At 37.2% G+C, this 27,215-nt stretch overlaps 4 protein-coding genes across 13 annotated transcripts in view; 2 read left to right on the forward strand and 2 right to left on the reverse strand.

Moving 5' to 3' along the window:
* The window catches only part of LOC121307487 (collagen alpha-1(XXVII) chain B-like), a 152,287-nt gene extending 136,522 nt beyond the window's left edge, over positions 1–15,765 (forward strand). For 2 of the 3 annotated variants that reach the window (XM_041239666.1, XM_041239667.1), the window contains exons 42-61: positions 353–409; positions 499–552; positions 1,056–1,109; positions 1,729–1,782; positions 2,633–2,686; positions 3,226–3,333; positions 4,095–4,202; positions 4,947–5,054; positions 6,066–6,119; positions 7,234–7,296; positions 8,466–8,519; positions 9,000–9,035; positions 9,154–9,171; positions 9,478–9,513; positions 9,968–9,994; positions 10,285–10,350; positions 10,487–10,655; positions 10,997–11,106; positions 11,568–11,786; positions 13,684–15,765. In XM_041239666.1, the coding sequence (XP_041095600.1) occupies positions 353–409; positions 499–552; positions 1,056–1,109; positions 1,729–1,782; positions 2,633–2,686; positions 3,226–3,333; positions 4,095–4,202; positions 4,947–5,054; positions 6,066–6,119; positions 7,234–7,296; positions 8,466–8,519; positions 9,000–9,035; positions 9,154–9,171; positions 9,478–9,513; positions 9,968–9,994; positions 10,285–10,350; positions 10,487–10,655; positions 10,997–11,106; positions 11,568–11,786; positions 13,684–13,830 (1,596 nt within the window). In that variant the 3' untranslated portion in view covers positions 13,831–15,765. Of the gene's footprint in view, positions 1–352; positions 410–498; positions 553–1,055; positions 1,110–1,728; positions 1,783–2,632; positions 2,687–3,225; positions 3,334–4,094; positions 4,203–4,946; positions 5,055–6,065; positions 6,120–7,233; positions 7,297–8,465; positions 8,520–8,999; positions 9,036–9,153; positions 9,172–9,477; positions 9,514–9,967; positions 9,995–10,284; positions 10,351–10,486; positions 10,656–10,996; positions 11,107–11,567; positions 11,787–13,683 lie in introns of those variants that run through there. The other variant, XM_041239668.1, reaches the window with a different exon arrangement.
* A 914-nt stretch (positions 15,766–16,679) lies between these two features.
* Positions 16,680–21,425, reverse strand: LOC121307489 (3-oxoacyl-[acyl-carrier-protein] reductase FabG-like). 4 transcript variants are annotated; one of them, XM_041239670.1, is made up of 8 exons: positions 21,110–21,404; positions 20,016–20,186; positions 19,722–19,900; positions 18,851–18,944; positions 18,547–18,616; positions 18,321–18,357; positions 17,677–17,740; positions 16,680–17,058 (listed from the first exon to the last, which is right to left on the reverse strand). In XM_041239670.1, the coding sequence occupies exons 1-8, from the start codon at positions 21,134–21,136 to the stop codon at positions 16,993–16,995; spliced, it is 708 nt and encodes a 235-aa protein (XP_041095604.1). In that variant the 5' UTR covers positions 21,137–21,404; the 3' UTR covers positions 16,680–16,992. The 4 variants fall into 4 exon arrangements, with proteins under 4 accessions (XP_041095604.1, XP_041095605.1, XP_041095607.1 ...); XM_041239671.1 differs by lacking the exon at positions 17,677–17,740 and having other exon boundaries at positions 18,341–18,357; positions 21,110–21,425; XM_041239673.1 differs by lacking the exon at positions 17,677–17,740 and having other exon boundaries at positions 21,110–21,422.
* Positions 21,426–22,584: 1,159 nt separating this feature from the next.
* Positions 22,585–26,142, reverse strand: LOC121307491 (peptidyl-prolyl cis-trans isomerase-like 3). The gene is made up of 7 exons (XM_041239674.1): positions 25,584–26,142; positions 25,330–25,453; positions 24,895–24,969; positions 24,705–24,798; positions 24,515–24,582; positions 23,857–23,975; positions 22,585–22,774 (listed from the first exon to the last, which is right to left on the reverse strand). The coding sequence occupies exons 2-7, from the start codon at positions 25,330–25,332 to the stop codon at positions 22,648–22,650; spliced, it is 486 nt and encodes a 161-aa protein (XP_041095608.1). The 5' UTR covers positions 25,333–25,453; positions 25,584–26,142; the 3' UTR covers positions 22,585–22,647.
* Positions 26,143–26,232: 90 nt separating this feature from the next.
* Positions 26,233–27,215, forward strand: part of LOC121307485 (myomegalin-like) — a 52,976-nt gene continuing 51,993 nt past the window's right edge. For all 5 annotated transcript variants that reach the window (XM_041239661.1, XM_041239662.1, XM_041239664.1 and 2 more), the window contains exon 1: positions 26,233–26,431. In XM_041239661.1, the coding sequence (XP_041095595.1) occupies positions 26,379–26,431 (53 nt within the window). In that variant the 5' untranslated portion in view covers positions 26,233–26,378. The remainder of the gene's footprint in view (positions 26,432–27,215) is intronic.

The following is a 27,215-nucleotide window of genomic DNA, read 5'->3' on the forward strand; positions in this document are numbered from 1 at the left end:
GTAAACTTTTTTATAAAATTTAGCAAGGAACAGTATGGTCTGCTCATACATTGTTCATTCAACATTAGATTTGTGGAATGACAGACTGTTCTGTCCAGGTAGCTGACGTATCTTGTGAGGGGGTATGGCAATACCTTGGCTTTTTTTAAAGGATGTGACTGTGTACCTGAACAATAGGAAGGAAATCTGTTACGTGTTAAACACCATAATGAGGAGCACTAGAGCCACAACCATATAACGCTGGTCCACGGTGTTATTAGGACAAGGAGCACTTTACATATTTTATTATACGTTCAGAGGCCTTGCACTTGTACATGATTTATCGTTAATGCAGCTTCATTTCCTTGAACAGGGTGAGCAAGGGGATGATGGGAAGGTGGAGGGGCCTCCCGGTCCACTGGGAGACAGAGTAAGAACCTTTGCTGCTTGTTGTCATTAGCTAACGTGTTTTGAGTTCAATCAAGTTTAATATTTCTAATATTTCTCTTTGGACTCCAGGGTCCTGTTGGAGACAGAGGGGACAGAGGTGAATCTGGCGATCCTGGCTATCCAGTAAGTTTTATGAGATAAAACATAAGGTTCAATGTTAATGCCCTATCATTTGTATCTACATTTATCTGCTCTTAATATCCCCCCTGTTCCAGAGGAAAGGAGTATTAGCGCTTGCTGCAGAATCACTGGTTGTGCATTTCTGTTGTTCTAGATGTTTAAATACTATATTTTTACAATATTAATATCAATCAATTTTGCCACACTTCTCGTCAAAGTTACAGTATTGAAATGCTCTGACATTAAGTAGCACTGAACTCTGCAGTGTGTATGTTTACAGCGTTCTATTGCTTTGAATTATTACAATGTGCAGTAGATGTACGAAATAAAAACTTGGTCTGTGTTTTAGTTTGTTTTTTTGCCAGGTTAATCTTGAACTCCTGAGAGTGTGAGCTTGGCTTTTTCTTAGTCCGTTTTTTAAAAGTGACATTAAAAGGGATTGACTGTACATTGATATCCTTTTTCTTCATGCATCATTTTTAATGAATGTATCATTACATTTCCAGGGACAACAAGGACTAGATGGGGAGAGGGGGAAACCTGGAGCGCAGGGTTTGCCTGTAAGTAGAGAATTAGATTCACATTATTTTGGTTCCCTTTTAATGCGAGAAATAAGTCAGTAACTGTCATATTTAACCTCTTAGATATTACAGGGTGTTTCAGAACGAACTCTAATACATAATTTTTGTGGCCGTATGAATTTGACATTTTGCAGAAAACAATTCCATAATGTTAAGAACACATGGGAATTGAGAATGAAAGCACTGTGGTTTTATTAGGCTTTCTTTTGTCCTAGCAGATTTATTTAAATGAACACATATGGAAAGATTGATCAATTTGCACCAAAAAAGAATAAGTAAAAAAAAAATGCAATAAACAACCCAGAGGGTTCAATTAAGGGTCAAAAATATTTTTAAAGGTTTGTTATTTACAGTATCTGGTATAATTAGCATTGTGTCTGCAGTATGTCATTGTTTATATAATGACCCTTTTTCTTTTATCCACTTCAGTTGTATTCATTTAAAACCCCTCAATGGTAAATTCCAATGTAAAAAAAAGACAAACATGTTTAATTAATTCTTCGTTCTATTCCTCTCATCTTTTGAACAAATACTGCTTAATGTGCCTCTAATTGAGTGGAGATAAGAACAGTTCCCCAATGTTGTTTTATTACTAAAGGGAGATCCTGGACCACCAGGACAGCCAGGGCCTAAAGGATCTAAAGGCTATGAGGTAAGTGCATGACGCTGGTGGACAGTTTCTACAACCATGCTAGCAATGATGTATTTATTTTAGAATTCCCATCCATTTTCTCATGGTGTTGAAGCTTCTCCTATAGCTAGTTAGATGTCTTTTTACAAGGTTAAACATGAGCAAAGCATGCCTTCATTACCCCGTTAATGCAACTGGTATACTGTTGAGGGGTACAGTGGAATCCCTCTATTACAGTAAAGTGCTCTTAATTGAGAGCTAATAGGGGCAGATCTCCCTATTGAAAGAGGCATTCAGAGAGGGGTCTTACTGGCAAGCTGGGGTAATATAGAGCTGGTCACAAGAATGGGGACTATTGTACATCCATTGCCAGAGATGCTTCACTTGTAAAATAGTCAAGCGTCCATCAGTTCGACTTTTGTTATAGTATAGGCCCTTTAACTGTTTAGCTGTGTCTTCCAGGGAAGCCAGGTTGCATTATGCCTGTTGCTTCTCTTTGATGAATCTCAGTACTGTACTATAGAAACAAAAGAAACAGGTTTCTTGGGTAAGTCTACACCGCAAGACTGTGTCCAATTTGGAATTCCACTCACATTTCATTTGTTGGTTTTAGGTGTTTGATTTAAGTCGTCCATAACGGAAGCAGCCTGAGAAACATGAAAAATGACCCTGCTTCTGCTGTTTTCAGACAAACCTTCTTGATTCATTCACTAGCTGTGCCGCTTTCCAAACAGCTTTTCTGTTTTGCCTGGTATATTTTAAAGGTTATGAACGTGGTCTGTGTGTGAAACGGTAACTGAACTCCAGTGGTGTGTTTGTTCCGCAGATTTATAGGACAGCTTTTCCTTTTGTTTTGTTTTTTTGTTTTTAGGGTGAAAAAGGAAAACAAGGTGTTCGGGGTGAACCGGGCAGCACTGCTCTGCCGGTAAGTGAAATCATTGACATTTGGTTTTGCATTTATCATTTAGAATGACAAACCCTATCATTTATTGACTTGAAAAAGGAAATCATAACTAACTCTGGAAATGGTCTCTTAATAGTTGTGTCTTCCCTTTCTCGTATCCAAATCTCATCGCTTAGCCTCAATTGGTTAAGAGTTTTGGAATGTTGTTTACTTCCTTGGTTGGCAACACAGTAAGCAATCTTTCAGCTCTGCAAGTCCTGTAACTCACCAGTCACAGTCAGTGTTGAGCTGCAGAATAAGGCTTTGAAAAGTGCCTGCTGTTTTTAACCCTTACAAACCATGACAAGAGCCTGTACAATGAATTATGAACAGCAGTCATATGTACTCCTGTAAATGTACACACCACATTCATTTAATTCTATGTACAGTCATAATGTGTGATTTCTATGTTTAGCTGTAGATAACATTGGTAAATTGATCAAATGTAGAATCACTGTTAGGTGAACTGCATACAGACAGTGCCCTATTGGCACTAATGCTAATCATAATGCCAATTGCAGGGTCCCTTGGGTCCTCCTGGGCACAGAGGAGTGGTGGGTCGCCAGGGGCAGGAAGGGGTGCCCGGCGTGGACGGAATTCCAGGGAAGGATGGCAGACCCGGAATGCCGGTAAGATTCCACCAAATGTATCATGTGCTTTCATTTGAGCAACCTGCCTTAGACCAGAGTTCCTCACCCAAACATTTAAACCCTCAATCGTAAGAATACCAAAGTACACCGCTATTTTAATCATTTATTTAAGTACAGATTTAATACTCGTCACAAACTATACTGTTTCTGTATCTGCAAGCATTCAGTATCACAGTGCACCACAAACAAGAGGGAATTTCATTTCATTCCATCAGTTCGTCAATATGTGGCAGGAAATTTTTCATGGACTTTTACATCGCTGACATGTTCTAAATAACTGTTCTATTTGCACTTGAAGAGTTTGGGCACGTTTTGGTTGGAAGCAGTATTGTCTTGAGGTTGTAAAGATTTAAATACTTTATAGTATAAAAAATGTTGTTTTGTGAGGGCCTTCCATTGATTTTCACAAACGTTTGGTGTTGTGTAAGTACATTATGTTGGTGTATTGTAAACCAACTTAATTGAATACTGTGAAAATCAAAGTAAAATATAAACTACAAATCCTCATTTAGTATTTCTAGTCTTTGATATAACAAACCAAGTCTATTTTTTTTTTTCACATAAAATGTGTCAAACAGTTAAACGGATGGTTTAAAGAGAAGGTTAATCTTTTAAACATCTATTTACAGCCATTATTGTGTGTCACAGGGGCTGTTTTCTGCTCTTGTGCTTTGACACTGTTTAGCTGCTATTTGAATGCACTGTGTGTGCGTGTGTGTTTGTGTGTGTCTGTGCTTCAGGGGGAGCAGGGAGACGATGGAGGAATAGGAGCTCTCGGAAAGCTCGGACAGCGTGGTAATACCGGTTTGCCTGGACTTCCTGGACCTCAGGGATCACCTGGATTTAAGGTACACGCTGGAGTGCGGTGTGCAGTGCCTGAGTACTGTGTGCGACAGAGTCATGAGGAAAGAAACATTCGTCAGTTCATCAGGTTTCACTTCTAAACATGCAGGCACCTGACTTAGCCAGCGTGCTTTGAAGGAGCACATCCCTCATCGGGGGGAACAGAAGCCGTTTTATTTTTCACTTGAGAGATGCAGGCAAGCGCAGTTTAGATAATAACCATTCTTAAAGAAAAGGAGTCACATCCCCAGTTTTAACACCAAAAGTAAATCTCAGTAGTTTCAGTTTACATTTATTGTATGTTGCATTTATTCTTTTAGTGGAGTTCGTTACACTGGCTGACCAAACAAATTGGAGAATGCCTTAGTCTGTAAACAAATGTCTGTGGTTCAGTTACGTGCTGGGAAAGCAGAAGGATCTTGGTGACTTTACAAGGGGTGTGATAGTGAGCAGCAAGCCCAACCAGCTTAGTGGCCGCATGGCCAATGTGTCCATAAAGACTAGTGTTCCTGGAATGGTTTGCAATAAACCACCACCAGCACAACTCTCTGGTCATGACAGAAAAATGGTCCGAATCACAGACACCTCCAACATGGACAAGACAAACCTGTTTCCACGTCAACAATGCTAGAGTGATGGGCCTACACAACAACACAGCAGCCTAGCTTACACTGTGTTACAGTTGAAGCATTTGCATGATTCCATGACTGTTATGCTGTTCTTCAGTTGACATTCTGCTTTCCTTTCAGGGTGAGCGAGGTTTGCCTGGACAGAGTGGCCCGACTGGAAAGCGAGGGACGGTGGGAGGAATGGGAAGGCCAGGGAACCGAGGTGATCCAGGACCAAAAGGGCAGCCAGTCAGTAAACTCGCTAACATTAACACTATTTTTGACTTCTCTCTGAATCCACTCATGTACCATTCAGACACAGTTAGATGCTTAACAGGAAATTAGTGTTGGTGTATAAGAGATCATTTAACAGGCGCATTGCATGTACTAGGAGTGAGGATGAAATCTGAGACGAAATCAAAGATGATGTTATACTGGCAAGATGTCTCCAAGGACACTTCATGTGCTGTCATCTGACACATGGCGGTTGCTTAGGTCTGTCTGTATTTTAAGGTCCAGCTTCTTCATAATGAATCAATTAAATCCAACAGTGAAATTGTATATCAGGCACATAGTACTGTACTGCAGTATCATTTGACTTAAACGTCTATTGTGTGCACAGGGAAGCCATAGATTGGAGGGGATGCTTTTTTTTCAATTGGTTGCATACCACAGAGCTTAGACTAAGATATTTTAATTATAGCCCCAAATAAATGTTTTAATTTTAGCAAAAAATATTCATACCTTGACTATTTGACACCCAAAAGATTTGATTTTTTTGCTGTTTTAGATCCCTGGTTTCTACCTCGTGTTCAGTAGGGCGACACAAATAATTCTGGGTCACCAGTTTATCCCCCTCAGTGTTATTTACATGCTACACTAACTTCAAAGTGACAAACCCAGACTCTTCTGCTTATATAGAGTGTATGGTACTTGCAGAAAATGCTATATCTATTCCATGGGGAGCTCTAATTCAGTATGTTATATTAGTATTTACAGACTGGTAATATTTAGTCTTGCCCTGCATACAGTTGTACCAAATGCAGACCACATTATCTGTAGTAGATTCTATTAGAGATGAAGTGTGTGGTCCATTTTAATTAAATACATTAATTCAGTTTTATCACCCTATGGTATTTAAGAAGTTGTAAAAGAATGCAAATCAAACCAACAAAATGTTTCACTGCTGCAGTAAAGTGTGTTCCTGGCCTGATTGTTTTCAGCAGTCTCGTAATGGTTGTCTTTGCTTTTGAATTACAGGGTGACACTGGAGAACCAGGGTTTCCTGGCATCCTGGGTGTGTTTGGACCAAAGGTATTTCATCAAGGTCTTTATTTCTCTGTGTTATAGATAGGGTGCAGACTACCGGAAAGAACGTTCTGGAAGAATTCAAAAGCACTTTCATTAGTTCACAGGTCATATACGAATCTCAGAAACGCATTGAGGATTGTATTCATTCATTCAGCCTCATTCACACGAGTGTCCTAGAACTTCTCATTTACAGAAGCCTTATTCATACTTTAAGACCCCTGTTTTAAGGACTGAATGTTCTAAGGAAGATTATAATTTAATAATCAGTTTTCAGACTGTTTAACCTAAGATCATGTGTGTATGTACACTTAACGGTTTTTAAAACGTTCCATCAAACTGTCCTTACTGTAGAACAACAACTTGACAACCAGTAGAAATTAATTACCATATACAAGGGACATCTTTTTCAGTGAAGCTATGTACCATTTTAAGAAACCCTATAGGTACACATTCACTTCAGATCTATTGTTGGAATTTTATTTAAAAAAAAGAAAATCAGAGGAACTAATGTCATCCAGTAATCTACGTAAGGGAGCAATACTGAAATTAAACAACTATAGCCTTTGTATGTGTAATATTTGTCCACTGACCATTCAGCAGTACATAACTGTAAATGGCTTCTTCAGATGAAAAGAGGTACAAAAATATGTGTAGCTCTGAAAAGCTTTTCCCCAGACTACATGTAAATCAAGTTCTGGAAAGCATTTAGGCTCTGAAGGTTAAACTACTGGAATGGTTTTACAACATTTCCTGCAGTGACACTAATCTGTGCCTGGAGACTCCTAGATCTTTAGACTAGCGTGGGCTGTACAGAGCATTTGCTCAAAGTGGATTCACCTCAGAACAATGAATATAATAAGTCTAACTGTTTATGAGTGATCCCTACATTGTGTGGTGCTGAGTGCAGTGTCAAACCAGCAATGATGTATAGTTTCCTTAATTGCATTTAATTCTGCTAGGATTCAGAAGGGAAATTGTCTTTCAAATGAATGTATTTTTAATCAAAACCTTGCTTCCTAATGCGTGATCATTTACTTTCTGTGTGTTACACAGTGTTTAAAATATATATGTCCAAGTTACAAGCTGTAATCAGTTGCCTTTTGCCATTGTGTTTCAGGGACCTAACGGAGACCAAGGACCTGTTGGTATTCAGGGCCCTAAAGGGCCACAAGGACTGATGGTGGGTGACTTTCCCTTTCTGTATCAACGTGTACAGTAAGAGGGTTGAATGGCACAGTACTCTCTGCGTATAGGAACACCTCCTAAGAGAACACTTCATCTAAGGGAACACCCTTGTGGTAAAATTGATTTTTCCCATTATAAATGCTCCAGCTAAAGGAACAGAAACTTTGCTTAAAATAACACCACCGTGGCATCGATAGCGATTCGTTCATGGTGGATACAGCACTGTTTTGTAAAAAAGTGACTTGTCATCGCAAGAGTGTCTTGAGGGACACCGATTGGTTTATTAAATCTTTCCAGAACCACCGCCATATCGTTGCATTGTTTTGTAGTCTGATTGCGCACCTCATCACTACAAAATGGCTTGTAAGCAAACAGCAAAATGCGCCGCTGTTTTTCTTGCTACACAAAGCTGGAAATTGTTCGAGCTCTTGAAAAAAAAAAAAACTGAATCAGAACAAAATCAATTTGGTGTTTCCCATTCTGGTAAGTTGCTTCACCATTTCTGTTAAATAACATGCATGTCTTGTATAGTGCTGCTGCATTTTGTAATGTGTGCAGGGTGCTGTGTTCATTTAGTTTGACAGTTAGTTTATTAACGTTAAGTTAACCATAAGTAATGCCCATTATTTTTGCCTCTGCCACTGTGATAGCCAGAAACACACCCGCCAGCTAAGTTCAGAGTAATTAACGTTTGAATGTGTTGTTTTGCTTTAGTTTTATTAACGCTAGTTTGACTGTTACTTTGTTATTATAGTTTATTAACATACACTTGCCTATTGTTTTGCTTTGTCAGTTAATTTCATATGCAAATGCACGGGAGTCATGACATGTATTTATTTATTGATTCATATTGTGTCTGGTGGCTAACTCAGATTTAGAGAACACTTTGGCTATAAGAACACTTTGCTTGCTTCCCGAGAAATGTTTTCTTAGCCAGACACTACTGTATTTAATCAAATCACGCTCAAGATACAAAGGGTATACTGGTCGTTTGTGGATGTTAAACAGTACAGTGTAATGCATTGTAAACCCTGAGCCGTAGCGTATTGAGTTCAGGTGGTGCTGAACTATTGAGGTCTTTAATAAGGGTTGATCCCACGAAGTTTGTGTTAATGTGTCAGATACAAAACTGCCTATTTAATTATATGCATTGTTTCATTTCAGGGAAAAGAAGGCCTGCTGGGTCCTATAGGAATTATAGGGCCCACTGGATATCCAGTAAGCATTTAACATTTATTTGATTGTAATTTACAGTGCTAGTTTATTATTGTCTGAATGTTATTTTAGTATGTGTGTGCATGTATAAGTTTGGAGATTAATTAAAAACATGGACATTTACAAGTTTGTTTAACTCTTAGGAAAGTAGAGTGAAACACTAAATTAAATTGGATGAAGAGAACTATTCTTGTCTTACCAATTTCTAAGTTAGAAACTTTTTTTTGTTTCACTTGAGAGCTGAAAATACACACATAAAATCGTGTTTATTTCCTAGGATTGATTTACGTACACAAACATTGTTTCAAGTCAGTATGACACATGTAGCCACATTGTTAGCGCAATAGGATGCTCGATCGCAGTGTAATGCGTAGTGTAATAGATTTATAGAAGGCCAGTGAAGCAGATGTTTAGTACACTGGCTTCTCAAGGGTCGAATCCAGCTAAAGTCATCTTCTAACTCTGCATTCTCTTTTGTTTCAGGGACATAAAGGGGACAAGGGGAACCGAGGTGAAATTGTAAGTAATGATTTATTATGCTTTAAAATGCCTTCATAATGCCAATATTGTATTGTAATGCATAATACTGAATCTTCTTTTGTTAAAATATTGTAACTTTGTATTTTTCTTCCTACAGGGCCTACAAGGACCAAGAGTAAGTAATCATTTATATTATTAGATTTATTTTTTATTAATTAACTTTAAATGCCTTTATAAATATACACTACTTATTAAAGCTATTTTTCTCCAATGTGTAACTGATACAGTTTTGTACATATAAGTCTAGTAGGTAACAAATCTTTAAGGACTACAGCTTTGGCAGAAATGGATGTTACTAACTAAGTACGCCAGACCTTTTTCCAGGGTTGAAAGAATGAGAGTTACTCTTGTGTCAGTATTTTAATCCTGTTTCTACAGCATGCTGGGTGTTCACTGTTTTTCCTTCCTTTTCCTATTTCAGGGACCCCCAGGACCACGTGGACCCCCTGGGCCACCAGTATGTATCCGTGACTTGAGAGCATGTGAGAAGTCTGCCGTCATGCAAGGGAGACGTTCGAATAGAGCATGGTTCTGTTAACCTGCTGCCACATGTAGATCAGCTGCAACCATGGCTTTAAACCTCTTGCTGTTATCTTGACATTCAGAAACAAAGAATGGGAATTGCCTGTGTACATGACTGCTGACACCCTGTGTTACGCTTTAGGGTGGCTAAAACTGTCTCAGGAAGTTATAATGTGAAAAAAAACCTTTACTAGTCCAGTAAGAGAGCACAACAATTCAGGCGGTGTAATGAACAAATGTGTATTGTTCTTAATAATAATACCAAGGACGGAAACTTTCAAATTGCAGCCATAGTGGGTTTACAGACTTCCGATACAGCACACCTTGTGGTCATTGGTGGTACTACTGTAATTTCCTGTTTTGTTTATTGTAATTTTTGTTTATTTTAGGGCCTTCCAGGAATTTCACTAACACTTGTAAGTTAAAATCCACTCTTGTCAAGTTTCAACTTAGAGTTAAAGCAAAGTTTTTATCTCCACTGTTTAAACTAATTTATGGGACAGCCCAATGACATTACTTGTATTATTACATTATTATAAATATTGTTTTTATTAGCTATTTGGAGCAGTACATTCCAAAACAAAATGACAGTTGACCCTAAACAAAACCATGTTCCAAAGCCCCACTTTTAACACAAATAATTTTGCTGGAAGTAGCAAATTATATTTATAACTAAATTTATTATTTTATTTTATTTTTATTTTAGAAAAACGAAGCTCTTGGTGCTGCTCTGCAGGTTTTTATTGACTCAAACACAGCACTCAGGACAGAGGTAATATACTTTTCAAAGAATTCTTTATTATTAAGATCCTGTATATTAAAAATGACACCTGTTTTTACCTTTTTTCAGGGCTTGTTTTTGTAATCATTTTGATGTGCGTTTTGTAAAATGCCCCTTTCTTTTCCAGAACTATCCGAACTTAGACCTTCCAATGCTGGACGAGGGAACAGAGATCTTTAAGACCCTGCACTACCTCAGTAACCTGATCCACAGCATCAAAAACCCTCTGGGAACCCAACTCCATCCCGCACGCATCTGCAGAGACCTCAAGGATTGTGAACAGAGAATGAACGATGGTGAGAACACAGAGTGTACTTTTGTGTAGAAAGGTTGTCCTAAAAAAATTGAGCTGTAATTGTAATGTTCAACCACTAGATGGCACTGTGTAATAATCACAATCAAATTAGAATCATTCAAACCCAAGTACACAGGTTTGATTATTTTCATCAGTGATATTATTAGCGCTTGGTTGTGTTTTGTTTTGTTTTTATTATTAATACTGTAGTTTTTACAATTTTCTCGTGCAATGCATTTCTAATTCAGAAACGCATTTAAGGGTTTTTCATTCTTACCAAATGTAGAGAGTTAATGTATTTTCTTAAGGTAACCCTCCCTCTCTTGTGACTTCATTTTTTAGGCACTTATTGGATTGACCCAAATCTTGGCTGCTCCTCGGATACCATTGAGGTGACATGTAACTTTACCAATGGAGGGCAGACATGCCTCAAACCTGTCTCTGTTTCCAAGGTAAACTGTTCAAGTAAAAAAAAAAAAAAAAAAAAAACAAACAACGTTTCAAACAGAGAAAATTGCTTAGAAGCACAATTAAAATATCATAATAAAACATATCCAAATATATTAATAAAAAAAACAGTAGTATAATAGCTGCCAGCTATGTATTATCCTATGATGTGGTCTTTCCTGCAGATAACTGAACTTGATTTTTTATTTTTATTTTTTTTTAAGCATCAAATTATAGGTTGATAATCCTGCAGTATATTTTATATGGTATGCCGAGAATTTATTTCAACTTTGTTGTAACATTTTTGTTACAAAAAGTATATACATTATATGCCGATGGTAAATATGAAATGATTTATTTATATAGATAGATAGATGGATGGATGTGGTGCATTGGGTTAATTCACTACACTGTGCCAAATTGTTTCAGATTATTAAAACCTTTTTTTCTTTTTTTTTCCTGATAGTTGGAGTTTGCTGTGGGCCGTGTTCAAGTTAATTTTCTCCACCTGTTAAGCTCGGAAGCTGTGCAGCATATAATCATCCACTGTCTGAACGTTCCCGTCTGGAAATATGGGAACTCTGACACACCTGCAAAAGATGCTGTCAAATTCAAGTCATGGAATGGCCAAACGATTGAGGCGGGAGGGCAGAATCTACCAGACGTCATCGAAGACGATTGCCGGGTATGAAACTCCCTTAGATTAAACTTTCTGATAATCACCTTGTATCTCACAGAACTCTATACTGTGTTGTATTTTATAATGAAATAAAAGGTGTAACTAATTATAATATGTTGTCATTTCCATCTGATACAAATACACGTCAGAAGGCTGTATCACATCAATATCAGGGTCCTGTATATATTGTAACCGCACAGCTCCAAACTGAAGATATTTCATATATGTGTGTGCAGTCCTGTAGAAGTGTACAGTATGCATTATAACCACCATTTATGAACAGCTTGAAATATTTTCTAACTGTCAAATTTTCACTAGAAGGCAGTCAAGTTTACAGATCATCAATTCAGATTTTACATTGAAATTGTCTTTAAAAAGAAGAGTGCATTTACAAGATTTGGCCACCAAGTTGCACTGTGGTTGCCTTTCAATTCTAAGATGACCACCAACAACATTACATATGAGATACGTCTGCCTATTGGTAGGTATTTTCTGAGCTCTCTATACCAGAGCTGCCGATAGGCCCCTTCCTGGGGTGACTCCCTCAGTCCCGCCTACCGAGGAATGAAAACCTCCATTCCACGGAAGCCATGTCTCTTTTTGCCTTTCAAGACGGTAAAGTAAGACTCTCTGTGTTGGTAACTGAGTGTTTTTTGAAAAAAGAGCTCGAGTCTACTGCAGTTCCCTTGCCTTTCAGGCTGAAAGCTGGCTTGCTGCTTTCACGGAATCAGGGACTCCTGATCCAGCTTTTTTCCGTCTCTATCTTTACTCATCGGCCTGCACGTGCTCGCGATAGGGCAGACTCCACTGCGTCGCTGTACGTCTATAAGTGGAAGTATTTTCAGAATTGGTGTCTGACTAGAAGTCATGACCCAGTTTCTTGCCTCATGCCAGTTATCTTGCAGTTTCTGCAAGAACTGCTTGATGCTGGTAGGTCACCTTCCACATTGAAGGTGTATTTAGTGGCTAACTCTGCGTGCCATGGCCTCGTAGATTAGGTATCTCTGGGTGCGCTTTTTTTCTTGCTACCCAGTTTTTCAAAGGCGTTTGGCAGTTATGCCGTCCCAGGAGGACCATTCTCCCTGAATGGAGCCTTGATGTTGTACTGGAGGCTCTCACGAAAGCCCCGTTTGAGCACATACACTCCATAGACTTGGCTATCACCTCCGCAAAGCGGGTCAGTGAGCTGCAGGCGCTGTCGATGCACAGCTCCTGTGTGCGTATTTGGGACGATGGCAGCAGGGTGTCACTACATACAAACCCTGCTTTCCTCCCCAAGGTGATTACGGCCTTCCATATGAATCAGTCTGTGGAACTGGAGTCTTTCCATAGATAGCTCAGAAAATACCTACCAATATGCAGGCATAATCCCCATTTGTAATGTTGTTGGTGGTCGTCTTCTCTTTCAGGGAACCAGGGTTACAGTAAGTAACCGAACGTTCCTATGCATACCTGGAGAGCGCCACACTAAAAGCTTTTTAAATCCAAATTTATTACAGTAAATAGAAACAGATATAGAATAATCCCTGGTTTGGTTGCTGAATTTTATTCTTGGTCAGTGATGAAACTAAATAATCTCAAATCACTTCCTCTTAACCGTTTTTCATGCATGAAATATTGAAAATAGCTGGAAAAAAGTTTTCCACACACACACACAGATAGTGCTCCCCTGCTATAAGGCTTTCGGTTATAATGCGCCTTCCATTTGCGTCTTCCATATGTTCCCATGCAAAGATAAGTTTTTTTTTTTTCTGTATCCATTACCATATGAGGTCACCATGCATGAAAGTGTAAACATTGCTTATAGTTTTACTACTAAATGGGATGTATACATGTGACACAGTACCACTCAGTGGCTAAATGTTGTAACTGTGCAGTTGTCTGATTTGTTTAATTTTTCTAGATTAAAGATGGACGTTGGCATCAGACACATTTTGTGTTTCGCACCCAGGACCCAAAGCTGCTTCCTATTGTAGACGTACTTAACCTGCCACCAACGAAGCCCGGAATACATTACCACCTCGAAGTTGGACCTGTATGTTTCCTATAAACTTATGCTTTGATCGCACACCACGTCACATCTTTTTCAGCTTGGGTCTTTTTAACAGGACAGTTTTCTCAAGACCAGAGTGGATTAATCACTTCCAACCAGTTTTCAGAATGAGTCTGTTTTAAAGCATGAGTGAACTGCAAGAGCTGCAAAAGGGTTAGTGGAATAGGATGACAGAAACATGGGGAAGCTGTCGAAGAACTAGGGGATATACAATGTCTTCTTGGACAAGTGAAACTACAGTGATGCGGTTCTGGGCTTTGAAAGAATGTTTTATTTTTGGGCAAAGTGTGGTGGATATCCGACCTCGACATCTGCCAAAGAGTCATTCTGGGACAAAAATATTAACTTATTCTTTTTACATATCTGTTGAAAATCGATACCAAAAGTTTTTTTTTGTTTGTTTTAAGTCTTCCTTTTTGTAATTTTGTAAGTTAAATATCTTTATGTAAACAAATCATTTGAAAGTGCAATAGAAGAGAGATTTTTAAAAAATCATCTTTTTTGTGCATTACCTAATTTTTTAGACAATTCAGGGGTTCCTTTCAAAGAAATATTTATAAATATGTGCATATTTGGATGCATCCAAAAGTAGAATCCATGATTTTCTTGTACTAATGCCCAGTCATTGCACCCACAGATCATTCTAATAACAGATCATTCTAATAGCAGGCTTTGGCCAAGTAGGTTTTGAATTTGCCTGGCTGCTTATTTAATTAAACGAATTCCCAATTTTATCATTAGTATTCCTGAATTTAGAAATTCTTGATATAAAGATTAATTATTGAAAAGAAATTCATATTAGGAGTGACTCCTAAGAGGGTCTTTCTAATAGTCTGTCTACCTCCCATCTCTTAATATATGGTGCTCCACTTCTCGTTAAACATATTTAATAAAAACATTACCTGGTGCTCTGTTATAACCAGATTTCTGTGTGGAGCTTTGTGTCTGTTAAATCAGCAGTGCTGTCACACTATTCAGCTATAACTGCGTTTAACTTAAGTGCCTTTCAATTAAGGGAATATTTTTATAAACTTTAAAAAGTGTAGAAAAAAAAACAGGTCTTAATGTGATGTGTTCCATTGATGCCGCAAAACCTTGTACTTAAAATCTACATGGAATTTTAAAATAACTTTTTAAAAAATATATATTTTCAGCTCTTTTGTACAAAACCCTCAATTGCTGTAATTAATATTGAAAAAAAAAAAAGAAAAAAAAAACTTTAGTGAAGATTTAGTTTTTAATAGTAAGCTTTTGTTTGTTTTGGGAAAAAAAAAAGTGTATAATTGTGCAAGCTTTGTTGTATACAGTTGGATCCCTTCCTGCTAATTTAATGTTATTTAAATGTTTTTTTGAAAACGTGGTTATGTTAACCTGTTAAGGTTTTCTTTGTTTAGGTAAAAGCAAAAAACAAACCAAAAAAAAAAAAAAAGGGTTTTTTTGCTTCAGCACCCACCAGGTTTTGAAGTTACTTACAGAATTTAACTTGCTATGTGTAAATTTGGTGCTTAAATGGAAAAAAAAAGTCTGTGTTTTTTCTATTAATAAGAACTGTACTATACCAGAAATGCTTTCTATGCTTCTGCATTGTCATCGTGTTAACAAAAAGAACGCTATGAAGAATATGTGAAAAGTTCTCTTTTTATCAATTTCATCTGTTCAAGAAACATATACTTAAATAATGATCAAAATACCTCACATTTAAACATACAAATCTGGTACCATTCGTTTTTTAATTATTAGAATTCTGTCTGGTTTAAGAGATAACGGCCAAAACCAGTTCTTTAGCAAACAATGCCTTGTTCAATAAGCACAGCGCTCTTCATTGTTCTTAATTTCCTGTATCTCTCATTTCTTCTGCTATACACAGTCTCCAGTAATTTCCATTGTCTTGCATTAACAATTTTCAGATGTTCAATAAATATTTGAAACGAACTGGGCTTTAATGTTTAAAATTCATTCCATAAACTGTAATCAAGCACTTAATGCCGTTTTACATTTTCTGTTTTACCATTTCCATATTCTTTTCTCATTTGCTTGACATGTTTAGAATCCATACAGCTGCTTTTCTTATTAAAGCACTTTTTTTTCAATCTGGTTTTATACCTTGCTAAAGCCCGGGGTGAGGGGTATTTACTGTACTAAGAGCATTTGAAAGAGCTGAATATTTGTGGTACACAAGTCTCATTCCAGTGGAGAGAGCTACATGCTGTGTATAGATGTTTTTCATGTGTTTATTGTTTTAGAGTTCAGTTTTATAATTTTGTTGAGACGTTTACCTGTTATCAAACACATACATTGTTATACACTATATGTTAGTGTGTGTGTACAGTGCAAGACATTTCCAAAGACACATTAATGTTTTACACTTGTAGTCTTATACAGACAAAAGTTGCAGTATTTAATTTAACCAGATTGTATTTGAGGGCTTCTCAGTGAGAGAGAGACATAAATGAACTGGCTTGTTAAGGGAGGAAATTACCTGTTTGCTTGCCTTGAGAGTGCAGGTTTTGGGTAGTGGAAACGCAGCTCTTGTACCTTCAAGAGTCCATTTGGCCCACAGTGCATTGCTGTGGGGCTATATGTATGTTAATACCAAAGTCAGCTGAACTGTCAACATTGTGTCTATTTTATGCCAACAGAAATTCAAGCTTTTAGCTATAATTTCTGCTTAGCACAGCTTCACATATAGCCACTACGGTAAGCCATCTCCTCCAGTAAACCCCACAGATTTATTTATATGCCAATGGCAGTGAATTTGAATAAGCAGCCACACATGTTTGTTCCAGCTGGTCAGCTCTATCAGTGTATTTGCACTTACCCCAGGAAAGCAGCAAGACTTCCAAACATTTAACAATAAAAGCCTTTAATATCCCCTTTAGACACATTTGTCAAGGAATTGCATACTTGTAATTTACTTTCTGAAAACTAAGCAGAAATAAATCTGTGAATTGGGGATTCTTCCGCTGCATTTTTTTAATGAAAGTACAATACAAACTAGATGTGGTTGTAATCTCATGTACCAATACTGTCCCCTAGTGGCAGATTACATCAGCGTTCCTGCTCTTCTTATCTGGGACACATTGCATGGCGCCCCCCATCCACTGGTAAGTTCACTCCTGTGATGAAGGAAGCTGCGTCAGAAGACAGGAAGGCAATTGCTTAAGCAACTTCATCCACTTCCCCGGGTCTTCCAAGTGCATGAGTCTCTTTGCATTTCTCTAGAAACTGGAATTCAAACAAATCATCAAGTCAAACTTATTTCTACACATGTATTGCAGTCTGCCCTATCAAAGGTATTTTAATCTGTTAATATCATAATACAGAGACTTGCACCCTGTTCCCGGCAATTATGCAATTATAGTAAGTAAGGTTATAGATGACACCATATTATGTAATTCTGTTTCCTTTTACTCTTCATGTTGCATGTCCCTTAAACTAGGATATTTTATGGAGAAACAGTTTCAACAGAAAGTGAGCGTGCAAGTCAGATATATTGATATTAAACTGGAGAATCATAATTAAAAAAGCTTGTTGTTTCTTTGACTGTGGATTACAATAAGTTGTTGTTTCAATTTTTATACTATTATTGGTGAAATTTCACTGGGCTGTTCTGGAAAATTGCCTGTATCATACATTCAATATAGAGTGGGCAATTTGCCTGTAGTTTGCCCACACTGGAATATAGGCCAGTCCTACAAAAAGCTGTTCAAATGCAGTGTGGAAAGGGCCTGTTTTGTTGGGGCATAAATGCACAGAGCTAATGCTGATATTCGTTCTCTATGACAAATGACCAAAGCAGAAATATAAACATAAAAAAAGTAAAATCTGATCATTGGGCTGTACCTTGGCATATTGTTCTTCATCAAGACCAGCCCGCTTGTGCACTTCAGTGATGATTACACCAGGACAGGAGGGGAATTAAACTGGCATTCTGAAATGAGCTTAAACTACCTGCACACTAATAAAATGGGAAGGAGATGCGAACCACTGCTCCAAAATTTCTAAAACAACTGGATTTTCTCAAGATATCTGGCTAACATAACTGTCAATCACAGGATGAAACTTTACATTTTCCAAAACTTCACAACTATAGTTTTTACTTAAATTCTTATGAAACAATAAACCAGGGCTTCTCAAACTCGGTCCTGGGGACCCCCTGTGGCTGCTGGTTTTCATTCCAACCAAGCTCTCAACTACTTAACTATACCCTTAATTGATATGATAATTTGCTTAATTAGACCTTTTACTTGTTTTCAGCTCTTAAACAGTTGCAGATTTCAAGTTAGCTGTAACATTTTATAAGTAACTTGAATTGCAACTGCTTAAGAGCTGAAAACAAGTAAAAAAAGGTCTAATTAAGCAAATGATCAGTTCAGTTAATGGTCTACTTAAGTAATCGAGAGTTTGGTTGGAATGAAAACCCGCAGACACAGGGGGTCCCCAGAACTGAGTTTGAGAAGCCCTTTAATAATACATATTTAACTTACCAAACAGAATTCACACGCACCTGTTTAGAAGCCAGTTCTGAAAGAAGACATTAAACATTAACTGTAGATATTGAGGTTCTTTGTTTAGTTTTTTCCAACCATAAACTAATAAAACTGATCTAGAACATACCCAGATACGCCTCCTGGTTTACAAAGCAGAGACACGTACACGCGAACTCCATGTTAACCTGAATCTTTAACTAACATCTCTTCACGAATGTCTTACCTAAAGCAGTACATCTTGTGAACTGGTCAATTGCAGATTTTGACATACAATAGGCCAGCACTCCAGGAAACTATAGTGTAAACACATACAAAGGTGATTAGTCCAAACTATAGAAAACCAGTGATGACAACGCAATGGGATAAAAACTGTTCATGTTATAAAATAACTAAAAAATAAACCAGTGCAAATTGCATTTTGGTGTTAAGATATTGACAAATTTTGCTGGCCATTTTGCGAAATATGGCAGTGTGGTTGCCTTATAAAAACAAAGTTCTAAAAGGAGATTACTTGTGTTGGTACTTACAGATCTTTGCCCATTTACACTGGAGACATTCACAATGCAGCCTTTGCTGTTTACCAGGTGTGGCACAGCAAGGTGGGTGAGATGGTAAACAGACCTTGAAGAAAAAAAAAAGAAAAAGAAATCCTAATAACTTGAAATTGGCACCCATTTCAGTTCATTTTACTCCAATACAATCAACTTTGGAGGGCAAAGTTATGTAAATCCTTATAAGTTTTAAATACAGTTCAAACAGTGGAATGAATCAAATAAACTATGATTTGTTATTAAATTATTTATAGTTTTCTTTTACCATTCACAATTACACTTCAGAAACAGAAATCCAGTTGTTTTATTTGTTGTGTAAAAGAGGACACATGCACTGGTATGACATTTCAATGAGGTCACTCTAATGGCACTGTTAGCTGTTAATACAAAATTACTAAAAAACAGGAACAGCAAAGACTATGATACATTTCAGCAGTTTTTAAATAACTGCAGTTACAGTATCTAATGGTCCTATAGGTGCAGTTAAAATGTAATCCTAGACATTGATATTACAGAGCTAGCATACAACATGCCATCCTGACTCCAGAGCCCAGCCTTATGATGAACCCACATAAATGTTCAATCTGTGTTATTTACAATCCCCCTCATTGAATGTATAAAGACACTATTGGCAAAGGCATTGTCAATGTGCTAAGTGTTTAAGTCCAGTAACCCCAAACCTCTATCAGCAGTGCTCATGGAAACGCATGGATCCCCAGGTCTTGGGAACATTGCTTTGTCAGGTATCAGGGATGTTCTGGAGGAAATACTTCTGTATGTGTTTCAGCCCCTCACTTTGGGAACCACTGTCTAAAACCTGTTTAAGAAAATGACGGTTATATTTTACCTAACATTAGTGTTCATTACTCTGTCATACTGTTCCATATCAGTCGTCTCAATGCTTCCCATGACGAGGATTCCAGCACTGTTTATGAGCACATCCAGTCTTCCATAGTGATCTACAGTCTTCTCAATGGTCTTCTTAGCAGTGTCTTCATCCATCAGGTCACCAGGTACCAGCAGTGGCTAATGGAGATCACAACAAGAACGCTATTGGAAGATCCACTGTTATGAAACATACCTAGAGAACATTACTAGAAGTTAATGTATGAATTATTACAAAGACACTCAGATACAACACCTCACTTTGTCCAGCAACCTTGCACTGTTTGGCAGTCTTTGTTAAGTTTTCCATGTCTCGCCCATTAAGTGCCAGCTTAGCACCCAACTTGGCAAACAAAATGCTTGTCGAAGCCCCTATTCCTGAGCTGGCGCCAGTGACAAGCGCAACTTTTCCATTGAGAGAGGAGACCTGTGAAATTCAAACAGAAATAGCATGTCCAGTGAGAAACCAGTGTTCACAAACAGACTCAATCCCGACTTTGGAAAGCAAGACCCTTTCAGGGGTGTGCCATTGTTGACGTGTTACCGTTTGTAAAGTGGAAGGCTTCCAGTTACATTTAGCTGTTTTTCTGAGTCATGCTTATCATATTTGTGTTTGCAATGCAAACAGCCTTCACCACGGGATCAAACCCGTTTGTGGCAGGCTGGTTTCAGTACTGCCTGGTCAAGGGTCATATGTCTATCACTGACCGGTTTGGGCAATGGAGCACTATTATTATTATTATTATTATTATTATTATTATTATTATTATTATTATTATTACTGTATTTGTTTCTTAGCAGACGTCCTTATCCAGGGTGACTTTAGTTGTTACAAAGTACCACAATACAAAGTATTATATTACAAATAATAGCAGTTATAGAATACAATAAAATCAGTAGTAGGAGCAAATTCAAATGAGAAAATAAAAAAAATACAGTAATTAATTACGTTTGAGAGCGATTAAGACTAAGAGCAGTTACACTTTAAAAAAAGCTGGTTGTAAGAGTAAATTCCATTAAGAGCACGTAGTCAGTACAATAAATCTGTAAGAACGAGTGCAACTACAAAAAGCAGGAATACGGTTACCTGAATACAGTCAAGTGCATTTTTTCTTTTTTTACAGCACACAACATGTAGTGAACAATTCAAAGTGTAAACATTTGCGACATTATGTGTGAAGCTGCTGGAAGCAATGAACAGCAAATCCCGCTGGTTTGTATGACACTCGCTATAACACACTGCACTGCACTTCCATCGAAAGTTAATTTTGTCAGTGTCAGAATCATATGGACAAATCTGAACAGTTCAACTTGGACATTTAAAAGAACTTGCGCATTTGCATACGTTACCTTAAACGGTGCTGCTTCTGCTGCCATGTCCAGTTATAATCGTGAAGAACCTGAGCCCGACTCGTTTGTGACAGTACTTTAATTACAGAAAGAGAAATGCTACTTACATTCAGCCATGATGTGATTAGCAAGGGTGTGTGTCTCCGCCCTTACTAAGGCGTTGAAACCTCTCAAATACCGTATTAATACTAATAAAAGCCCATTCTAAACTCATTTCTTGCTCACTGTACTTTAGGTAAAACAGATTAAATCGTTTTATATCACATTGCTTAATATCACATCCGGTTTATTATCACGATTTTTCAAAAACCACTCGCCGTGCAGAGTGGGTTCTTTGACAAATTACCTGTTAATATCATCTCGCAAACCCGCTTATTGTCACGTTGTCAAATGCTGCGTGGACTTTACCAAGTAACCACAGGCTATATTAATTTCCAGCGCAACAACCAATAATCCTCTCGGCTTTTGTGTGCAGCCTGTCAAATGCTGAGTGGGCGGTCTTAACGGGGCACAGTTCAGTTACAAAACACCAACGTCACCACATTTCTTTTCACCATAGTTTGTACAAATGCAAAACTAAATTTTTTAAAAATTTAAAAAAATTCAAACACCAAGTGCAACCCCTAATTGATAGCTCTCATCAGCCGACAATTCATGTCTTTTTTTAGATAATGACACAAACTGTTTCGTTCCAGTTAATGATACAAAACATGTTGGTGCTGTAGTAAACTGTATGCATCTCATAAATGTACAGAACGACTACATGTACAATATTAAAACGCTGCTCTAACTCAGCGTTAGTTTCTTTTTATTTTTTTCAGGCACTCTTGTACAGAAATGACGAAATCAAGGTTTAAAGAAATCAAGCATTACAAAAAAGTTTATTTAGCACAAAACCTGCAAATTTAATCTTTTTTTTTTTTAATCAGATACAAGTAAATAGCATTTGTATTGAGGTTATCAAAAACTGCAATAATAATAATAAGACATTACACAGTTAAGCAAGTGAGATGCTTCTTACTGTTTCTCTCACCTGTACAGACAGTTTTGCCTAGTCTGAATGAACTAACCCAAAGATCTCTTGTTTCAACTTGGGTTTAACAAGCTATACAGGTTTGTGATATTATATAGGGAGTAACTCGATGGCATTAGCTGGGACATGTACTTAAAGAGCCTATAACTTAACGCCCTCTTCTATTTGGAACCTCCACTGCTTGAATAGATTGTTTCTATTTGATATTTTAGGATGCAGAAGCATTTTATTCCTCCAGTCAACTGATTTTCTATTACAACGTGGTCATGTAACAGGCTGGAGCAGGGCACAGAATTAAATACATTTAAACAAACATGTTCATTGTTATACTACATGATACTGAATATTGTGAGATACTGAACATATTATCCAAAAGACATTTTCTCTTCTGGAAAGGATCCTTTGTAGTAACCTTAATAAAGAGCAATCCCTGGTGTTTTTCGTAGATGTTTCCTTGACAGTAAAAGCATTGCACAGCGGTTTCTAAAGCACCCACTGGAAGACGCTAGGCTGCGAATGGGTTAGCATGCATAGTGACATCCTTAATGCGAACTTCATTCAACGGACGGAATGTCTTTTCATTGACTGGAAGCTTCTCTAACTCATCTAACGTTTCCAATCCATCTATCACCCTACAAAAAAAAAAAAAAAAAAAAAAAGAGCATCACATTATAGATCAGCATCACCCTCTACAGAACACCTACAGCTTTACAAAGGCACGGCTGGAAAACAGTGCAATACAGCTGCAATACGCATTTGCAGATATTGAATGATTTCACCGATCTTCTTTGCTCCTAGAGCTCAAATAATAAGGCAATGTTTGCAAAAGGAATGTTATGATGTAAGGGAAATGGTATATCAGATTGAAGTTTGCTGTACTCAATTTTCTGTTGGACATCCACCTCTTTTAAGCATTTCAGTTGAATTTGTTCTGTGTTACTTCTTGATTATTGCTCTGATTATGGATTTTGGTATTCTATATTTCTTTCTACTGCGCTGTAGCAATATCCTTTGTTGTAGTTTGCTACAAGTGCTTTTTCTAACGTGAATCCAACTCCTTTGTCTTGACCATCATCTGCTGTGTTGCCAAAATGTTCTTCTGGCTGTTGACTTTATAATTCAGCTTAATTACCGTGTAATGGTTTTTAATCAATGAATATATATATATATATATATATATATATATATATATATATATATATATATATATATATATATATACAGACTTAAAAATAAATAATTATTAAATAACAAATGTTTGAAATCTCTAACATTATATTAATTTTATCTTTAATAAAGATTGTTTGTTAAACTGTTAGCAATTGTGTGTTTTAGTTTTTGTCAAATTAGTGGCTACTGTGCACTAAATGCTTGTATGTAACATGTTTTCTTGAATTCTTATATTAAGTGTGCCACTACTTTTGTCTGCGACTGTATATTAAGTCAGTAGTACTTTAAGTGATCTCTGAGGTGACATCAGATTTATTAATAAAACTGCCAGAATTGTTCATTTTTCTTGTACGAAACTCTTGATTAAACCTGATCCACAGAATCCTAGAATACAGTTTTGTACTGCCAATTTGAAGTCAATATCTCAAAGCTTTGGGTCTTTATCATCCAGAAACCAAAATATTGAAGTTAAAAGATCCTACTACACTGAAAATTTGAAGCCAGCATCTCACAGGCATGTTTAATAATTTCTTCTGAGACTTACTTTCCAAATATTGTGTATTTCATGTCAAGATGAGGCTGTTTGCCATACGTGATGAAAAACTGAGAAGCGTTGGTATTTGGGCCGTTGTTTGCCATGGACACCACTCCTCTGACATTATGCTGAAATAAATTATAGCATGCACATCTGTTAGTTAGGCCTATCACAGTCAGTAATCATAAGAGACAAAGGTTCACATAACGTTGTTAATGTCTTTCAAGCTACATTTTTATTGTAATATTAATATCTCAAACAATAAAACACAGATCATGTAGGGTAAATTACCCAAATTCTAGGTATGTCTGAAAGATAAATCTCACATTACACCCACTTTAGTAATCTTTGGGGTGATCACAAATATTAGTCATAGTTGTTCACCCTACACACATCAGTTCTAGACTTAGCTGTATTAAATTAAACAAGTGATAACTATTTGTATACAATATATGCCTAGCACACAAATGTTATATAATGGCCTGTGTTTAATGTAATGAAAACCAAACATACAGCACTTGTGTCTCTAAAAATATGTAAACCGCAAAGAGGATCCTATTTTAATAACTAAAGCTTGTTTTTCTGTTAGTATGTAAAAGAATAACTTAACCTAAGTTTCTGAGGTAAGATATTATGAAATACAGGTTAACTAGAAATAAATACTTACCTTAAGATGTTCACTATATTCATCTTCAAATTTCCGTCCCCAAATGCTGGTTCCACCTTTCCCAGTACCTTTGCAAGAAAGTTAGGGGCTTGATAAATACATTTAGAAACTTAAACCCATCTGACTGTAAATACAGCGTGTCAGTGAAGCCTGTCCCCCGCTACAGCAGCGAATACTAAATTACATTTACCTGTGGGATCGCCTGTCTGTACCATAAATCCTTTGATGTTCCGGTGGAAAATGCAGCCATTGTAGAATCCACTGGCACAGAGTGCTAGAAAATTCTGGAAATTAAAACACAACTAATTAGTAAGCCAGTATACCGGAACACAATTTTCACAAGATGTGACTGCAATCACCGAATTGCTGGGTTTACTCACCTCACATGCTTTTGGCGTTCGTTCACAGAAAAGTTCGATTTTAATATCTCCCAAATCTGAGTGCAACGTCACTGCCTAATTGAAAGAAAAGTATAAGGGAAAATGTGTTTCTTGCACTGAGGTTTGTCATTTAAAAAAGTATTAATGGCACAGTAGTTTTCTCAATACGTTACTATACAATAATCATTTCATTTTAAAACTTAAAAAAAATGTCATACATATGTCAATCTATACAGTACGATAAACATTACAATGTATATACTTACAAATTTGAAAAAACTTCATTTACATTTACTGTGGTATAACCGACACTAGTTTCTAAACGCGGAGGACTAGTAAATACGCAGTTCCACGCTTCTCAACAATACTAAGACACGTACATTATCATGTTAGAAAGGATATTAAACACGTAACGTTTAGAAATAATGCAATTACCATTCTGGAAACGAAATATCCAAATATCCAGACCAGGTGCCGTGGCTGTTACACCTAAATAATTCCTACCCAACACCACAGACAAAACAGGCAAGTGTTCCGTTGTAGAGAAATGTAAATAGACCTACATACATAAATAAAATAGCATAAAGCAGTTTTGTTTGAATCATTGTACCATTTACTAACATAAACATACAATTTAGACAATTAGGTGCGATATAATGCTGTAATGCTGGGTTAAACGCAATACACACCGTGTATTATGGGAATTTAGAGCACATTTCCATGCAACAGGTCGCGCTGTGTCACTTAACCATCCGCAGCATAGTAATCAAAGGGGTAAAATCTTCATTTTCTATCCAGGATACTTTTACTCGCACCAGTAAAGGAATAGTATACTGCATTGGTTGCGCGAAGTGTAACAAACTGAACAAAGGAGAAACAATACGTCGTTTAGCTGATCGCTTCGTGGAACATCTCTGTATAACACAACATCACGCCATACGACATCGCAATTTGTTGGATAAATCACTGCTTGGGACACATGCAGTCAGGATGCAAAAATAACGCTGATTGATTTTCAAACTGCCACTTTGGAATTCGCATTCTATTCTGTCTGAAATCATCATGTCATCATCCTCCAGAACTTTCCCTTTGAAACAACGTGTTTATAATAAAAAACAGCACGTCTACCGCACTGATTTTTTTCATCTAACTGAAGGAGGACTGTAGTCCGAAACGTGCTGATATCACTGGACACGTTTTACGTGCCAACATTGCATTTATCTTGAAATGCTCATTAAAATATACAAAATATACAACAACAAAGTGATAATAAAGGTGCACAAAGTACAACATACACCCCCAGCCCTTCCTTCCAACTCAGCGGCCCGCACCGGCCGTGACGTAGAGGGAGTCTAAAATGGCGGCAGTAACGACCGCTTTGAATTTCAGCTCAGCGGATAAAGTTTAAAATAACCCTCGAACCGAGGAGTGTTAATTACACCGGGATATGCACACGGAGTAGACTTATTAAGGACGTATCAATCATGGACTCTGTTGTAGGGGAAGACCCGACCCTACCTCTTGATTTCAATAGCAGGTATGCACTGTTAGCGATGTGTGTGTGTGTGTCAGTTAAATTTACATCATTTTAAAATTTCAAACTTTTAAATTACAAAGCGTCAGATAAGGTTGCCACCGGGCGTTCAAATGTTCTTTGCTTTTTTCTTTGTGTTCTTCTACGTGTTAGTTTAAAAAACATTTTTGGTGCTTGGTGTCTTGTTATGTGTCATTTACCCTGTAGTTTTTTATTATTATTATTATTATTATTATGTACGACATACGTCACGTTTTTGTAGTTAATACAGTCGTAGTGATGCAATTTGCTAGTAGAGTCAAGCAAAGCAAAAGACAAAACAACTTCAAGACCTGAGTTATTGTAACTAACATAAATACAAATGCATTGAGATGTATGTACCGCGGTATTTTGTTCAAATAATTGGCATGTTTCCAATAGGTATGCATAAGTGGGCAGGGAAGTGAACGGTATCGTGGCTATGCTGATGATGGCATCGAAGAAAATACAGTCGAGAGCTCTGTGTTACTTATAAATAAGTCACAATTTAAGAACTTTAAATTATTCGAGAAGTATGCAGGCGATGAGACCTAACAAGTTAAATGATAAAGCACTGCCAGTCGGACTTGTTTTTATTTGCCAGTATTGTTGTTACAAGCCCTGGTGGTGTATGGTTTGACAAAACGATTTGGGGAACTTCAGAGGCCAGTACATTTACCCAGTTTGTGTTGCAGCAAGCATACATTGTGTCTTGTCAACGCACCATGTTACAAAATACCTTCTCCTGTCATGTGTCGTTTTTAGATGC

Source organism: Polyodon spathula, chromosome 56 (assembly GCF_017654505.1).
Source record: "Polyodon spathula isolate WHYD16114869_AA chromosome 56, ASM1765450v1, whole genome shotgun sequence".
NCBI lineage: Eukaryota > Metazoa > Chordata > Actinopteri > Acipenseriformes > Polyodontidae > Polyodon > Polyodon spathula.

Coding starts and splice junctions, on each gene's coding strand:
- LOC121307489 (XM_041239670.1), bottom strand. CDS start 21,136: ATGGCAGCAGAAGCAGCACCGTTTAAG. Junction 18,358..18,546: donor CACAAGATGTACTGCTTTAG/GTAAGACATTCG, acceptor GTCTTCTTTCAG/AACTGGCTTCTAAACAGGTG. Junction 17,059..17,676: donor ATGAAGAACAATATGCCAAG/GTACAGCCCAAT, acceptor TTTGAATTCCAG/TTTCTAGAGAAATGCAAAGA.
- LOC121307491 (XM_041239674.1), bottom strand. Junction 24,583..24,704: donor ACAGACAGGCGATCCCACAG/GTAAATGTAATT, acceptor TTTCTTGCAAAG/GTACTGGGAAAGGTGGAACC. Junction 23,976..24,514: donor AATATAGTGAACATCTTAAG/GTAAGTATTTAT, acceptor AATTTATTTCAG/CATAATGTCAGAGGAGTGGT.